Below are 17,500 nucleotides of genomic sequence, written 5' to 3'. Positions count from 1 at the left end.
TTACACCTATAGCTACATGTTTAAGCATTTATTTCATATTTACATGTCTTCTGTGGTCTCTAACATTACACCTATAGCTACATGTTTAAGCATGTATTTCATATTTACATGTCTTCTGTGGTCTCTAACATTACACCTATAGCTACATGTTTAAGCATGTATTTCATATTTACATGTCTTCTGTGGTCTCTAACATTACACCTATAGCTACATGTTTAAGCATTTATTTCATATTTACATGTCTTCTGTGGTCTCTAACATTACACCTATAGCTACATGTTGAAGCATTTATTTAAGCTATAAGTCTCAAGGCCCCGCCACTCTTTGGGTGGTGGGGGTCTCAAGGCCGGCCCTGCAATGACTACATTGTAACTAGGTCTATAGCGCCCCCCCCCCCCCCCCCCCTACTGTCAAACACCAACTTGGGAGAGCAGAGCGAGACCTCCATATATGGGCATAAAAACATCTCCCTAATATGGTCGTGAAAGGAAGCCATGTTATATAAGAGCAGAGAGGACACAGAGCCCCGTCACAACGTCCAGTCTTTTCAGTGCAACTTAAAAGGTTTTTCATAAACATCCTTTAGTGTGGTTATTATTTCCCGGTCGTACGGTACGGTACGGTACGGCACGGTACGGTACGGTACGGTACGGTACGGTTCAGCGCAGCCGACGCACGGATCCCCCGCCAGCATCATGTCGGAGCTGGCCGAGTACCCCGAAGAGTCGCCCCCCCGAGGGTGGAAGATGAGTGACGAGGACTTCGCTGCGTTCTTTGGGGCTTCTCCGCTGGCCGAGACGGAACCCGACCTCCACCGGAGGACGGAAGCTTCTCCTTCTCCTCCAGGGACGGAGCCGGAGGAGTCTGCAGTCTGGGAGCCGCTGTCGTCGGCGAGCCTCTCCGAGCTCCCCGGAACGTCGGAGAGTTCCCCGGTGGTCGTTGGGCCGGAGGAGGAGGAGGAGGAGGACAGCGCTCCGGTCGCGACGGAACCAGAGCAGGAGAAGAAGACCCCGCGCCGTGCAGAGGAAAAGGAGAGAGCCGATGTTACAGACGACGACGCCGCCGCAGAACCCGCGACCTCGTACGAGACGCCGTCAGCCGGTCCGGACTCCGCCTCCGTTTGCCCAGCGGAGGCCGAGGAGGACGGCGAGAAGGCCGGCGGCCTGACGGTGGTGCAGAGACGTCGCTGGAAGGACGACAGTAAAGACGATACGACGAGCGCCGGCGGCAAGGCCTCGCCGCCCGAGTCCGACCTCAAAGCGCTCCGACGACCCGCAGGGGAGCACCTCCTCGCCTCCTCGGCGCCGCTAAAGCCGGCGCAGAGGCATCGTCGAGGAGGAGGAGCCAGCGGGGTCGGCACGCCGGCCCGCCTCCTGGGCAGCAGCCTGGCCGTGTGCGCCCTGTTGGCGCTGATGCTGGCTGCGCTGCAGCTAGGGGCCGCCACGGAGCGGCTGGAGGCCGCCACGGAGCGGCTGGAGGCCCGGAAGGAGCGGCTAGAGGCGCAGCAGAGCAGGGACACGGTGGAGCTGCTCAAGGCCTCCGTGCAGCAGAGCAGGGACACGGTGGAGCTGCTCGAGGCCTCCGTGCAGCAGAGCAGGGACACGGTGGAGCTGCTCAAGGCCTCCGTGCAGCAGAGCAGGGACACGGTGGAGCTGCTCAAGGCCTCCGTGCAGCAGGGCAGGATGTCTCTGAGCACGCTGACGGAGAGGCACGCGGAGCTGGGCGAGGAGCACGCCGCCGCGCTCCGACAGAGAGACGCGCTGGAGGCAGACAACCGGCGGCTGGCGGAGGAGGCCGAGAGGCTGCGGGCGGAGCTGGAAGAGAAAGTAGCCCCTCCTCCTCCTCCTCCTCATCCTCATCCTCATCCTCAGAGGGTGCTGCGCTCTGAACTGAAGGAAGTGGAGAAGAGGCTGCTGGATGCCTTGGACGCTGCCCGGCGAAGGCAGCGCAGTAGATAGAATACTTTATTGGCAGTTTAACCCATTCTCACCTGAGATCAGATTCATACGAGGTTTCCACTGGACATACACTGGTCTGATTAACCCATTCTGACCTGAGATCAGATTCATACGAGGTTTCCACTGGGACACACACTGGTCTGATTTTAAGAAAATTACAGAAAATGACATCATTTAAAAAAAAAACGCCAAATGGACTTAAGACACAAAAAAGCCTTTGCTTGTTTCCATTGTGGTCCACTTTGTGACATGAAACTATACACATACATACTGTACATACTGTACAGACAAACATATAATAACTATACACATACATACTGTACATACTGTACAGACAAACATATAATAACTATACACATACATACTGTACATACTGTACAGACAAACATATAATAACTATACACATACATACTGTACAGACAAACATATAATAACTATACACATACATACTGTACAGACAAACATATAATAACTATACACATACATACTGTACAGACAAACATATAATAACTATACACATACATACTGTACAGACACACATATAATAACTATACACATACACACTGTACATACTGTACAGACAGAACAACCATGGAACATATATAATAAATAATCCTTATATATAAGGCTGGGAGCTATATACATAGGACAAGAGGTACCCTGAGAGAATAGTCCTGAGCATGGGAGATGATGGGCTATCCAGGGTCGGAGGCTAACTATGACCAGTGAGTGTGTAGATGGAGCCATGATTTCAGGTCTTTCCTAAATATTGCAATAGAATTTAGGGATTTCAGGGCTGGAGGGAGTGCATTCCACAGAGTAGTGGCTGCGTAGAAAAAAGCATTGAGTGTCCTGAAACTGGGGGGAACTAGATCATAAGGACTTCCTCTGGTTGAGTACCTGTGAGCATCCCTCACTCTGGGCAGGTAGCCCAGCAGGTACTCTGGAACAGAGGCCCCTATAGGATCTTGAGGACCAGACACTGGTCTCAAGGCCGGCCCTGCCACCCTTTGGGTGGTGGGGGTCTCGAGGCCCTGCCACCCTTTGGGTGGTGGGGGTCTCAGGGCCCTGCCACCCTTTGGGTGGTGGGGGTCTCAGGGCCCTGCCACCCTTTGGGTGGTGGGGGTCTCGAGGCCCTGCCACCCTTTGGGTGGTGGGGGTCTCAGGGCCCTGCCACCCTTTGGGTGGTGGGGGTCTCGAGGCCCTGCCACCCTTTGGGTGGTGGGGGTCTCAGGGCCCTGCCACCCTTTGGGTGGTGGGGGTCTCGAGGCCCCGCCACCCTTTGGGTGGTGGGGGTCTCGAGGCCCCGCCACCCTTTGGGTGGTGGGGGTCTCAGGGCCCTGCCACCCTTTGGGTGGTGGGGGTCTCAGGGCCCTGCCACCCTTTGGGTGGTGGGGGTCTCGAGGCCCTGCCACCCTTTGGGTGGTGGGGGTCTCAGGGCCCTGCCACCCTTTGGGTGGTGGGGGTCTCGAGGCCCTGCCACCCTTTGGGTGGTGGGGGTCTCGAGGCCCCGCCACCCTTTGGGTGGTGGGGGTCTCGAGGCCCCGCCACCCTTTGGGTGGTGGGGGTCTCGAGGCCCTGCCACCCTTTGGGTGGTGGGGGTCTCGAGGCCCCGCCACCCTTTGGGTGGTGGGGGTCTCGAGGCCCTGCCACCCGCCACCCTTTGGGTGGTGGGGGTCTCGAGGCCCTGCCACCCTTTGGGTGGTGGGGGTCTCGAGGCCCCGCCACCCTTTGGGTGGTGGGGGTCTCGAGGCCCTGCCACCCGCCACCCTTTGGGTGGTGGGGGCCTCGAGGCCCTGCCACCCTTTGGGTGGTGGGGGTCTCGAGGCCCCGCCACCCTTTGGGTGGTGGGGGTCTCGAGGCCCCGCCACCCTTTGGGTGGTGGGGGTCTCGAGGCCCCGCCACCCTTTGGGTGGTGGGGGTCTCGAGGCCCCGCCACCCTTTGGGTGGTGGGGGTCTCGAGGCCCCGCCACCCTTTGGGTGGTGGGGGTCTCGAGGCCCTGCCACCCTTTGGGTGGTGGGGGTCTCGAGGCCCTGCCACCCTTTGGGCTGAGCTGGGGGGTGGGGGTCTCAAGGCTGTCAGGTTCCTATAGCTTACGTACGATCCTAGATGAATATTTCTATGCATGTGATGTACAGTATCACCATGTGTTGTCGTTGCTTACTGTAAATCGCTCTGGATTAAGAGCGTCTGATAAATGACTACATTGTAACTAGGTCTATAGCGTCCCCCCCCCCTACTGTCAAACACCAACTTGGGAGAGCAGAGCGAGACCTCCATATATGGGCATAAAAACATCTCCCTAATATGGTCGTGAAAGGAAGCCATGCTATATAAGAGCAGAGAGGACACAGAGCCCCGTCACAGCGTCCAGTCTTTATATAAGAGCAGAGAGGACACAGAGCCCCGTCACAGCGTCCAGTCTTTATATAAGAGCAGAGAGGACACAGAGCCCCGTCACAGCGTCCAGTCTTTATATAAGAGCAGAGAGGACACAGAGCCCCGTCACAGCGTCCAGTCTTTATATAAGAGCAGAGAGGACACAGAGCCCCGTCACAGCGTCCAGTCTTTATATAAGAGCAGAGAGGACACAGAGCCCCGTCACAGCGTCCAGTCTCTATATAAGAGCAGAGAGGACACAGAGCCCCGTCACAGCGTCCAGTCTTTATATAAGAGCAGAGAGGACACAGAGCCCCGTCACAGCGTGCAGTCTTTATATAAGAGCAGAGAGGACACAGAGCCCCGTCACAGCGTCCAGTCTTTATATAAGAGCAGAGAGGACACAGAGCCCCGTCACAGCGTCCAGTCTTTATATAAGAGCAGAGAGGACACAGAGCCCCGTCACAGCGTCCAGTCTCTATATAAGAGCAGAGAGGACACAGAGCCCCGTCACAGCGTCCAGTCTTTATATAAGAGCAGAGAGGACACAGAGCCCCGTCACAGCGTCCAGTCTTTATATAAGAGCAGAGAGGACACAGAGCCCCGTCACAGCGTCCAGTCTTTATATAAGAGCAGAGAGGACACAGAGCCCCGTCACAGCGTCCAGTCTTTATATAAGAGCAGAGGACACAGAGCCCCGTCACAGCGTCCAGTCTTTATATAAGAGCAGAGAGGACACAGAGCCCCGTCACAGCGTCCAGTCTTTATATAAGAGCAGAGAGGACACAGAGCCCCGTCACAGTGTCCAGTCTTTTCAGTGCAACTTAAAAGGTTTTCGTAAACATCCTTCAGTGTGGTTATTTCCCGGTCGTACGGTACGGTATACGGTACAGCGCAGCCGACGCACGGATCCCCCGCCAGCATCATGTCGGAGCACCTCCTCGCCTCCTCGGCGCCGCCCAAGCCGGCGCCGAGGCATCGTCGAGGAGGAGGCGGAGCCATGAGCGCCAGCGCGGTGGGCACGCCGGCCCGCCTCCCGGGCAGCAGCCTGGCCTTGTGCGCCCTGTTGGCGCTGATGCTGGCCGCGGCGCTGATGCTGGCCGCGGCGCTGTTCTACGCGTCGACGCAGAGCCACGCGCTGCGGCTAGATGCCGCTACGGAGCGGCTAGAGGCCGCCACGGAGCGGCTAGAGGCGCAGCAGAGCAGGGACACGGTGGAGCTGCCCAAATTCAGAGGCGGAGCCATGAGCGCCAGCGCGGTGGGCAGCCTGGCCATGTGCGCCCTGTTGGCGCTGATGCTGGCAGGGACGCTGTTCCAGCGCGTCTACGCAGAGCCACGCGCTGCGGCTAGAGGCCGCCACGGAGCGGCTAGAGGCCCGGACGGAGCGGCTAGAGGCCACGGAGCGGCTAGAGGCGCAGCAGAGCAGGGACACGGTGGAGCTGCTCGAGGCCTCCGTGCAGCAGAGCAGGGACACGGTGGAGCTGCTCGAGGCCTCCGTGCAGCAGAGCAGGGACACGGTGGAGCTGCTCGAGGCCTCCGTGCAGAAGGGCAGGGACACGGTGGAGCTGCTCAAGGCCTCCGTGCAGCAGAGCAGGGACACGGTGGAGCTGCTCGAGGCCTCCGTGCAGCAGAGCAGGGACACGGTGGAGCTGCTCAAGGCCTCCGTCCAGCAGAGCAGGGACACGGTGGAGCTGCTCCAGGCCTCCGTGCAGCAGAGCAGGGACACGGTGGAGCTGCTCGAGGCCTCCGTGCAGCAGGGCAGGATGTCTCTGAGCACGCTGACGGAGAGGCACGCGGAGCTGGGCGAGGAGCACGCCGCCGCGCTCCGACAGAGAGACGCGCTGGAGGCAGACAACCGGCGGCTGGCGGAGGAGGCCGAGAGGCTGCGGACGGAGCTGGAAGAGAAAGTAGCACCTCCTCCTCCTCAGAGGGTGCTGCGCTCTGAAATGAAGGAGTGGCTGCTGGATGCCTTGGACGCTAGGCGAAGGCAGCGCAGTAGATAGATAGAATACTTTATTGGCAGTTTAACCCATTCTGACCTGAGATCAGATTCATACGAGGTTTCCACTGGACACACACTGGGTCTGATTAAGAAAATTACAGAAAATGACATCATTTATAAAAAAAACGCCAAATGGACTTAAAGGAGAATTCCATACTAAAAGGCTTTCTTACCTTTCTTTGTAGTCGTTACGTCCCCACCAAAGAGGTCCAGGTGTTATTTTGTGCAAAAGCTCCTTATTGGCTATTTCCCCTACCATGAGCCCTACATGAATTGCATTGAATTGAATGGGAATTGAATGGGGCTATGGGGTGTTGTGCTAATTCGCTTATTTCCATCGCTCAAAATTATAATTTATTTGTATATATCCTCTCTTCATAATGTAAATAATATCCCAAGCGGCACACTTTACTGCTTCTTTCGATGGAAATAAGCGAACTAGCATAACACCCCATAGCCCCATTCAATTCCCATTCAATGCAATGCAATTCATTGAGGGCTTATGGTAGGGAAAATAGCCAATAAGGAGTTTTTGCACAAAAAAACACCTGGACCTCTTTGGTGGGGACGTAACAACTACAAAGAAAGGTAAGAAAGATAAGAAAGCATTCTAGCATGGAATTCTCCTTTAAGACACAAAAAAGCCTTCGCTTGTTTCCATTGTGGTCCACTTTGAAACATGAAACTATACACATACATACTGTACAGAATACTGTACATGACTATACACATACATACTGTACAGACAGAACAACCATCATATAATAACTATACACATACATACTGTACAGACAAACATATAATAACTATACACATACATACTGTACAGAATACTGTACATAACTATACACATACATACTGTACAGACAGAACAACCATGGAACATATATAATAAATAATCCTTATATATAAGGCTGGGAGCTATATACATAGGACAAGAGGTACCCTGAGAGAATAGTCCTGAGCATGGGAGATGATGGGCTATCCAGGGTCGGAGGCTAACTATGACCAGTGAGTGTGTAGATGGAGCCATGATTTCAGGTCTTTCCTAAATATTGCAATAGAATTTAGGGATTTCAGGGCTGGAGGGAGTGCATTCCACAGAGTAGTGGCTGCGTAGAAAAAAATTCAAAAGTTCAATTTTAGCAGTAACCTCACAAGCTTGTTTTGGGAGGGTCTGCAGCTTTGTTTTCAAAAGCTTGGAGATACATCTGTACCATGAAGTACACGCATAGTCAAAGTGGCACCGGCCAGGGTCCTCATAGCACTGCTGTTGACATAACGGGATATCCTGCCCAAGAAACTGAGTTCTCTGGTTGACCTTTGAGATCACTTTCATTGCCATTTTTTCACCCGTGAATTTGTTATCTAGTATAAAACCCAAGTAAGTGACCTCTTCCCTATTTGTGACCACACTGTCACCCACTCTAACTGAGAAGCCCGGGGACTTGTTGAGGTTATGACTTGAACCAACAGAATAGACTCAGTTTTCCCACAGTGCCAAAGTGACAATGTGTTGTCGGAGAGCCAAAGACAGATGCTACCGAGCTCTGTGCTGAGTACTCTCTCGAACCTGCGACTTATCTCTGTCCGAGACCAGGAGAGCTGAGTCGTCTGCGGACAAGAACAGATTGCATTTACATGCCGAGTTCATGTCGTTTACATAAGTTAGAAACAGTAGCGGCCCTAGGATGCTCCCTTGGGGGACCCCACACTCTACTGGGAGGGAGGTAGACAGGGTACCATTCACATCGACCACCTGTTTCCTTCCCTCAAGGTAAGATCTCACCCAGTTTAACGATGGGCCATCAAAACCCATTGCCTTCAGCTTGTTTAGCAGTATGGAGTGCTTCACAGTGTCAAGCGCCTTTTGAAGGTCCAGCATGACCATGCCACAGTACTTGCCTGAGTCCGTGAGCCAGTCAGTGAGCAGAATGCATAAGCGCACACACACACACACACGCAAGCATTATGTTATAATCTAGCTATTGCAGAATAGCAGATCTACAAGCTCGTAGCGCGGCACTTCTTTAAAATGTGGTGCAAATCAGGCATGAGGGAAGCATGAGTTCAAGTCCGTTGCTCTCCCCTTGTCCCCCATATATGGGGACTAGGTTGGTCTCCCCTTGTCCCCCATATATGGGGACTAGGTTGGTCTCCCCTTGTCCCCCATATATGGGGACTAGGTTGCTCTCCCCTTGTCCCCCATATATGGGGACTAGGTTGCTCTCCCCTTGTCCCCCATATATGGGGACTAGGTTGCTCTCCCCTTGTCCCCCATATATGGGGACTAGGTTGGTCTCCCCTTGTCCCCCATATATGGGGACTAGGTTGGTGGAGGGTGTGTAGAGCCCAGGATCACATTAGATGATTGACACAGGGGTGAAAAATGGGTTACAAAATCGTGGGATAAAAAATACATATTAAATATATATGGCGCAAATCTTCGAATATATATTCTTTCAGAGCGAACGTTTTTAATACAAACATATATCTATCTATACTGTATCTATCTATACATATCTATATCTATACATATCTGAATAATAGATATAGAAAGATAGACCGCTTTCCCAGACAGGTAGTATATAGAATAGATATAGATTGACATAGATAGACCTCTTTCCCAGACAGGTAGTATATAGAATAGATATAGATTGACATAGAGCCTACCTCTTTCCCAGACAGGTAGTATATAGAATAGATATAGATTGACATAGATAGACCTCTTTCCCAGACAGGTAGTATATAGAATAGATATAGATTGACATAGAGCCTACCTCTTTCCCAGACAGGTAGTACGCTGACAGCAGTCCTCCGACGAAACGGATGTTCACCTCAAAGACAGACACCTCTGTGTTCTGGAGAGACAGACAGGTAGAGAGACAGACCGGTAGAGAGACAGACAGGTAGAGAGACAGACAGGTAGAGAGACAGACAGGTAGAGAGACATGTTTCTATGTCAGTGGTTCTCAAACTATTCCACGCCAAGGACCCCCAGAATGATCTGTAAACAGCTGCCGACCCCCATCCTAAAATATGTAGTTCCAGGGCATGCGTGCGTGCGTGCGTGTGTGCGTACGTGGTGTGTGTTCCTGTACTGAAATATTAATTCTGTTATATTTTACATTGGGTAAAATAGAGCATGTTTGAGTGGTGTTTGTACAATGTTAACAATACAACAGATCTACAAGCTCACAATGTTAATACAGCAGATCTACAAGCTCACAATGTTAATACAGCAGATCTACAAGCTCACAATGTTATTAACACAGCAGATCTACAAGCTCACAATGTTAACAATACAGCAGATCTACAAGCTCACAATGCACAACATGAACACGGCGGCCATTTTGCTACCGAGTTAACAAATTAACTGCTCATGTGAGCTTGTAGATCACATTTCATTCATCACTGTGTGAGCTTGTAGATCACATTTCATTCATCAGTGTGAGCTTGTAGATCACATTGTATTCATCACTGTGAGCTTGTAGATCAGCTGGGTTTGAATTTTCCCGGAGAGAAAATGAAAGGTTAAAGAAAAACAACTTGAGATTCTAATTTAATGAACAAATTAATAATTTAATGAATGAATCATCTGAGCCTGAGTCTCTCTCTGCAAATTACTTCAACTGTAGCATTCAATTTGCACTGTGTGTGTGCGTGACTGCGTGCGTGCGTGTGTGGTTGTGTGTGTGCGTGCGTACGTGGTTGTGTGTGTGTGTGCGTACGTGGTTGTGTGACTGCGTGCGTGCGTGTTTTTGTGCGTGTGTGGTTGTGTGTGTGCGTGCGTACGTGGTTGTGTGACTGCGTGCGTGCGTGTTTTTGTGCGTGTGTGGTTGTGTGTGTGCGTGCGTACGTGCGTGCATGTGTATGCGTGCGTGCGTGTGTTCATTGGGGCAGATCGAGCTTTGCCATTGGCCGCTTGTCAAGCTAATTATTAATGCAACGCTAATTAAATGTTTCTATATCAGAAACGCAATGAGAAAAATACGTGACCGTTTCTGACCGAAGCTAAATCATTGATTTAACACAGCTTCAAACTGACATATTGGTTGTTCTGTGACTCACCAGTTTTGGAGATATGGCTTATAGAGTAATGTCTGACAGAGAAACAGAGAGTTGAGAAAACAGGCTTGAAAAAGGTTCACTTCTGTGAACTCTAACATTACACCTATAGCTACATGTTTAAGCATTTATTTAATATTTACATGTCTTCTGTGGTCTCTAACATTACACCTATAGCTACATGTTTAAGCATTTATTTAATATTTACATGTCTTCTGTGGACTCTAACATTACACCTATAGCTACATGTTTAAGCATTTATTTAATATTTACATGTCTTCTGTGTACTCTAACATTACACCTATAGCTACATGTTTAAGCATTTATTTAATATTTACATGTCTTCTGTGGACTCTAACATTACACCTATAGCTACATGTTTAAGCATTTATTTAATATTTACATGTCTTCTGTGGACTCTAACATTACACCTAGTTAGTTAGTTAGTTACTTACTTTATTGACACAAATGTATAAAACATTGGGTCCAAACAATAATACAACAATCCATGAATCAAAAACTTAAAAGATATACAATACACAACACAGAATCCCTTTACAACAGGAGCTTTCTATTGCTCCACAAGTGACAGGCAGGCATGTAGCATAATTATGCAAAGTCTCTCTGTTAGTGCCCACAAAGAGTGAGCTCAAATCAATACCGTCATGTCCATATTTCACTGTGATATCTTGTGTGAGGTTAGAGGACAAACCAGTATGTGCTGTTTGTTTTGTATACCAGTCTCACATTGGCAAAACCGCTGTTCAGGTGTTATGCGGCTCCATCTTCCCCATTTCCACACGCAGTCTATGAGCGGACAACAGGGCCGGATCTACCATATGGGCACTTTGGGCACGTGCCCAGGGGCCCTTGGGCACCAGGGGCCCAGGGGGGGGGGGGGGGGTAGGCGACCGGAAATAGGCCAATATAACGGCATAAAACCGCCCCAAAACGGCTCCAAAAAACAGCAAAGATGTTGCGCACGGGTGAAGGGGGGCCCTTTGAGCTTCAGTGCCCAGGGGCCCTCTGAGGTGTTAATCCGGCCCTGGCGGACAACCGAAACCGTGTAAAGGTTATCCTCAAACAGTCCTCAATGTAAGGTGTACTGCTGGTGTAAAGGTAAACCATGTAAAGGTTATCCTCATAGTCCTCAATGTAAGGTGTACTGCTGGTGTAAAGGTAAACCATGTAAAGGTTATCCTCATAGTCCTCAATGTAAGGTGTACTGCTGGTGTAAAGGTAAACCGTGTAAAGGTTATCCTCATAGTCCTCAATGTAAGGTGTACTGCTGGTGTAAAGGTAAACCCTGTAAAGGTTATCCTCAAACAGTCCTCAATGTAAGGTGTACTGCTGGTGTAAAGGTAAACCGGGTAAAGGTTATCCTCAATGTAAGGTGTACTGCTGGTGTAAAGGTAAACCCTGTAAAGGTTATCCTCAAATAGTCCTCAATGTAAGGTGTACTGCTGGTGTAAAGGTAAACCGTGTAAAGGTTATCCCCATAGTCCTCAATGTAAGGTGTACTGCTGGTGTAAAGGTAAACCGGGTAAAGGTTATCCTCAATGTAAGGTGTACTGCTGGTGTAAAGGTAAACCGGGTAAAGGTTATCCTCAATGTAAGGTGTACTGCTGGTGTAAAGGTAAACCCTGTAAAGGTTATCCTCATAGTCCTCAATGTAAGGTGTACTGCTGGTGTAAAGGTAAACCGGGTAAAGGTTATCCTCATAGTCCTCAATGTAAGGTGTACTGCTGGTGTAAAGGTAAACCGTGTAAAGGTTATCCTCATAGTCCTCAATGTAAGGTGTACTGCTGGTGTAAAGGTAAACCGGGTAAAGGTTATCCTCAATGTAAGGTGTACTGCTGGTGTAAAGGTAAACCGTGTAAAGGTTATCCTCATAGTCCTCAATGTAAGGTGTACTGCTGGTGTAAAGGTAAACCATGTAAAGGTTATCCTCAAACAGTCCTCAATGTAAGGTGTACTGCTGGTGTAAAGGTAAACCCTGTAAAGGTTATCCTCAAACAGTCCTCAATGTAAGGTGTACTGCTGGTGTAAAGGTAAACCGGGTAAAGGTTATCCTCAAATAGTCCTCAATGTAAGGTGTACTGCTGGTGTAAAGGTAAACCCTGTAAAGGTTATCCTCAAACAGTCCTCAATGTAAGGTGTACTGCTGGTGTAAAGGTAAACCGGGTAAAGGTTATCCTCATAGTCCTCAATGTAAGGTGTACTGCTGGTGTAAAGGTAAACCGGGTAAAGGTTATCCTCATAGTCCTCAATGTAAGGTGTACTGCTGGTGTAAAGGTAAACCATGTAAAGGTTATCCTCAAATAGTCCTCAATGTAAGGTGTACTGCTGGTGTAAAGGTAAACCATGTAAAGGTTATCCTCAAATAGTCCTCAATGTAAGGTGTACTGCTGGTGTAAAGGTAAACCGTGTAAAGGTTATCCTCAAATAGTCCTCAATGTAAGGTGTACTGCTGGTGTAAAGGTAAACCCTGTAAAGGTTATCCTCATAGTCCTCAATGTAAGGTGTACTGCTGGTGTAAAGGTAAACCGTGTAAAGGTTATCCTCAAATAGTCCTCAATGTAAGGTGTACTGCTGGTGTAAAGGTAAACCCTGTAAAGGTTATCCTCATAGTCCTCAATGTAAGGTGTACTGCTGGTGTAAAGGTAAACCGTGTAAAGGTTATCCTCAAATAGTCCTCAATGTAAGGTGTACTGCTGGTGTAAAGGTAAACCGTGTAAAGGTTATCCTCAAACAGTCCTCAATGTAAGGTGTACTGCTGGTGTAAAGGTAAACCCTGTAAAGGTTATCCTCATAGTCCTCAATGTAAGGTGTACTGCTGGTGTAAAGGTAAACCATGTAAAGGTTATCCTCATAGTCCTCAATGTAAGGTGTACTGCTGGTGTAAAGGTAAACCGTGTAAAGGTTATCCTCAAACAGTCCTCAATGTAAGGTGTACTGCTGGTGTAAAGGTAAACCGGGTAAAGGTTATCCTCATAGTCCTCAATGTAAGGTGTACTGCTGGTGTAAAGGTAAACCGTGTAAAGGTTATCCCCATAGTCCTCAATGTAAGGTGTACTGCTGGTGTAAAGGTAAACCATGTAAAGGTTATCCTCAAATAGTCCTCAATGTAAGGTGTACTGCTGGTGTAAAGGTAAACCCTGTAAAGGTTATCCTCATAGTCCTCAATGTAAGGTGTACTGCTGGTGTAAAGGTAAACCCTGTAAAGGTTATCCTCATAGTCCTCAATGTAAGGTGTACTGCTGGTGTAAAGGTAAACCCTGTAAAGGTTATCCTCATAGTCCTCAATGTAAGGTGTACTGCTGGTGTAAAGGTAAACCCTGTAAAGGTTATCCTCATAGTCCTCAATGTAAGGTGTACTGCTGGTGTAAAGGTAAACCCTGTAAAGGTTATCCTCAAACAGTCCTCAATGTAAGGTGTACTGCTGGTGTAAAGGTAAACCATGTAAAGGTTATCCTCATAGTCCTCAATGTAAGGTGTACTGCTGGTGTAAAGGTAAACCGTGTAAAGGTTATCCTCAAATAGTCCTCAATGTAAGGTGTACTGCTGGTGTAAAGGTAAACCATGTAAAGGTTATCCTCAATGTAAGGTGTACTGCTGGTGTAAAGGTAAACCGTGTAAAGGTTATCCTCAAACAGTCCTCAATGTAAGGTGTACTGCTGGTGTAAAGGTAAACCGTGTAAAGGTTATCCTCATAGTCCTCAATGTAAGGTGTACTGCTGGTGTAAAGGTAAACCGTGTAAAGGTTATCCTCATAGTCCTCAATGTAAGGTGTACTGCTGGTGTAAAGGTAAACCCTGTAAAGGTTATCCTCATAGTCCTCAATGTAAGGTGTACTGCTGGTGTAAAGGTAAACCGGGTAAAGGTTATCCTCATAGTCCTCAATGTAAGGTGTACTGCTGGTGTAAAGGTAAACCCTGTAAAGGTTATCCTCATAGTCCTCAATGTAAGGTGTACTGCTGGTGTAAAGGTAAACCGTGTAAAGGTTATCCTCATAGTCCTCAATGTAAGGTGTACTGCTGGTGTAAAGGTAAACCGTGTAAAGGTTATCCTCATAGTCCTCAATGTAAGGTGTACTGCTGGTGTAAAGGTAAACCATGTAAAGGTTATCCTCAATGTAAGGTGTACTGCTGGTGTAAAGGTAAACCATGTAAAGGTTATCCTCAAATAGTCCTCAATGTAAGGTGTACTGCTGGTGTAAAGGTAAACCGTGTAAATGTTATCCTCAAACAGTCCTCAATGTAAGGTGTACTGCTGGTGTAAAGGTAAACCCTGTAAAGGTTATCCTCAAACAGTCCTCAATGTAAGGTGTACTGCTGGTGTAAAGGTAAACCGTGTAAAGGTTATCCTCATAGTCCTCAATGTAAGGTGTACTGCTGGTGTAAAGGTAAACCCTGTAAAGGTTATCCTCAATGTAAGGTGTACTGCTGGTGTAAAGGTAAACCCTGTAAAGGTTATCCTCAATGTAAGGTGTACTGCTGGTGTAAAGGTAAACCGTGTAAAGGTTATCCTCATAGTCCTCAATGTAAGGTGTACTGCTGGTGTAAAGGTAAACCCTGTAAAGGTTATCCTCATAGTCCTCAATGTAAGGTGTACTGCTGGTGTAAAGGTAAACCGTGTAAAGGTTATCCTCAAACAGTCCTCAATGTAAGGTGTACTGCTGGTGTAAAGGTAAACCGTGTAAAGGTTATCCTCATAGTCCTCAATGTAAGGTGTACTGCTGGTGTAAAGGTAAACCGTGTAAAGGTTATCCTCATAGTCCTCAATGTAAGGTGTACTGCTGGTGTAAAGGTAAACCATGTAAAGGTTATCCTCATAGTCCTCAATGTAAGGTGTACTGCTGGTGTAAAGGTAAACCATGTAAAGGTTATCCTCATAGTCCTCAATGTAAGGTGTACTGCTGGTGTAAAGGTAAACCGTGTAAAGGTTATCCTCAAACAGTCCTCAATGTAAGGTGTACTGCTGGTGTAAAGGTAAACCATGTAAAGGTTATCCCCATAGTCCTCAATGTAAGGTGTACTGCTGGTGTAAAGGTAAACCATGTAAAGGTTATCCTCATAGTCCTCAATGTAAGGTGTACTGCTGGTGTAAAGGTAAACCCTGTAAAGGTTATCCTCATAGTCCTCAATGTAAGGTGTACTGCTGGTGTAAAGGTAAACCCTGTAAAGGTTATCCTCAATGTAAGGTGTACTGCTGGTGTAAAGGTAAACCCTGTAAAGGTTATCCTCATAGTCCTCAATGTAAGGTGTACTGCTGGTGTAAAGGTAAACCATGTAAAGGTTATCCTCATAGTCCTCAATGTAAGGTGTACTGCTGGTGTAAAGGTAAACCCTGTAAAGGTTATCCTCATAGTCCTCAATGTAAGGTGTACTGCTGGTGTAAAGGTAAACCCTGTAAAGGTTATCCTCAATGTAAGGTGTACTGCTGGTGTAAAGGTAAACCCTGTAAAGGTTATCCTCAAATAGTCCTCAATGTAAGGTGTACTGCTGGTATAGAGTGGGTGAACAGATAGATCTGGGTTGATGGCTTGGTGTGTCTTATATCTTGTTCCCTCTTTGGATTGTAATTCATGAATCATGTCCCTTCGGTCACTCTCAATATGATCTCGTTTCTCCATTATCTCAGATAAATGAGAATACATGACTTGGTTCTCATTTTTCAGCAAATTGAAGAACATACCACAAAGAGGTCATCAAGCATGCCATTCCGCTGCTGTATGTTGGTGAAGAACCTGGCTTGCTTTTCTCTCACCAAAGCTTGCACTGAAGGCAGTCCTGCTTCTAACAGGCAGGTTAAGTTAGGGGTAGTAACCCTCACCCCAAGTAGGGATTTCACTCCAGCCGTGTAGAGAGTTTCAACAGACTTTAAGGGGATTTTCAACCAAGCCTCACACCCATACAATATAGCTGATGAGAAAGCAGCCTCAAAAACCTTATGTTTTACACAGAATGGAGCATCATAGTTGGTGGTCAGGAAGATAATCAGTTTGTTTAGGTGCTTTGTCTTCTCCTTTGCATGTAGGGCAAGTGAGTTTAATATAATAATAAGGTAATCAGTTTGTTCAGGTGCTTTGTCTTCTCCTTTGCATGTAGGGCAAGTGAGTTTCGGGCATTTCCATCAGCAGTGAAGATGGCTCCAAGATATGCATAACTGTCACAATGCTTCACTGTAAGGGAAGCAAGCTGAATAGGTCGCCTGTCTTCATCAGATCCCGATATAGCCATAAATGTGGTTTTACTTTCATTAACAAGCATGCCATATTCGTCACAATATTCCTCCAGATATTTCAGTTTTTCGGTCGGCCTTTCCTTTGATGTTGCCAGGATGACAGTGTCGTCCATTAGCATTAAAACATGGAGCCGTTTTAGGAAACCCTCGTCCCCACAGTGTTTTAACTTTCTGATGAGCATGTCGACAAACATTACAAACAGGAAGCAGGATGTAGGGGATCCTTGCCTCAGTCCAGTGGATGCTGTTATTGTGGTGGATCCCAGGATACTTGTTGTCACACTGTACATGTACTGTACACGTACTGTACACAGGCGACTGTGGCTCAGGAGGTAGAGCAGGTCGTCCAATGATCCGTGGGTCGGCGGTTCGAATCCCGGCTCCTCCTCCTCCTCCTCCTGTCTACATGTCGAAGTGTCCTTGGGCAAGACACTGAACCCCAAATTGCTCCCGATGTGCTGGTTGGTGCCTTGCATGGCTTCCGCCGCAATCGGTGTATGAATGTGTGTGAATGGGTGAATGTAATGCACAATCTATGTAAAGCGCTTTGGATAAAGGCGCTATATAAATGCACCATTTACCATTAATTTACATTGACATCAGGGCCAAGATCACAGTAACTCCACACCCCAGGCGCTTTAATACTTTGAACAGTTTTCCTCTCGGTATCCTGTCCGACTTTGGAAAAGTCTATTTTGCAGCACTATTGATCACACTTATGCCCCGATAATTGTCACAATCAAGTCGGTTACCCTTCTTAAATAACATCATCAGTTTAGCAGGGGCCCAGTTCATTGGATAGCCAGTTAGAAATATGGAATTCATGAGTTTAAGCATGTATTTAAT

The 17,500-nt window shown here is 48.1% G+C and overlaps 1 protein-coding gene across 1 annotated transcript in view; it reads right to left on the bottom strand.

Annotated features, from left to right (window-relative positions):
- man1a1 (mannosidase, alpha, class 1A, member 1) overlaps positions 1-17,500 on the bottom strand; it is an 82,120-nt gene that overhangs the window by 16,744 nt on the left and 47,876 nt on the right. Inside the window, exon 6 of the mRNA XM_083790755.1 lies at positions 9,121-9,201. Coding sequence (XP_083646881.1) covers positions 9,121-9,201 — 81 coding nt within the window. The remainder of the gene's footprint in view (positions 1-9,120; positions 9,202-17,500) is intronic.

Source organism: Protomyctophum parallelum (assembly GCF_964188405.1).
Source record: "Protomyctophum parallelum genome assembly, chromosome: 19".
Classification (NCBI taxonomy): Eukaryota; Metazoa; Chordata; class Actinopteri; order Myctophiformes; family Myctophidae; genus Protomyctophum; species Protomyctophum parallelum.
This window is presented reverse-complemented; position numbering and strand designations above follow the sequence as displayed.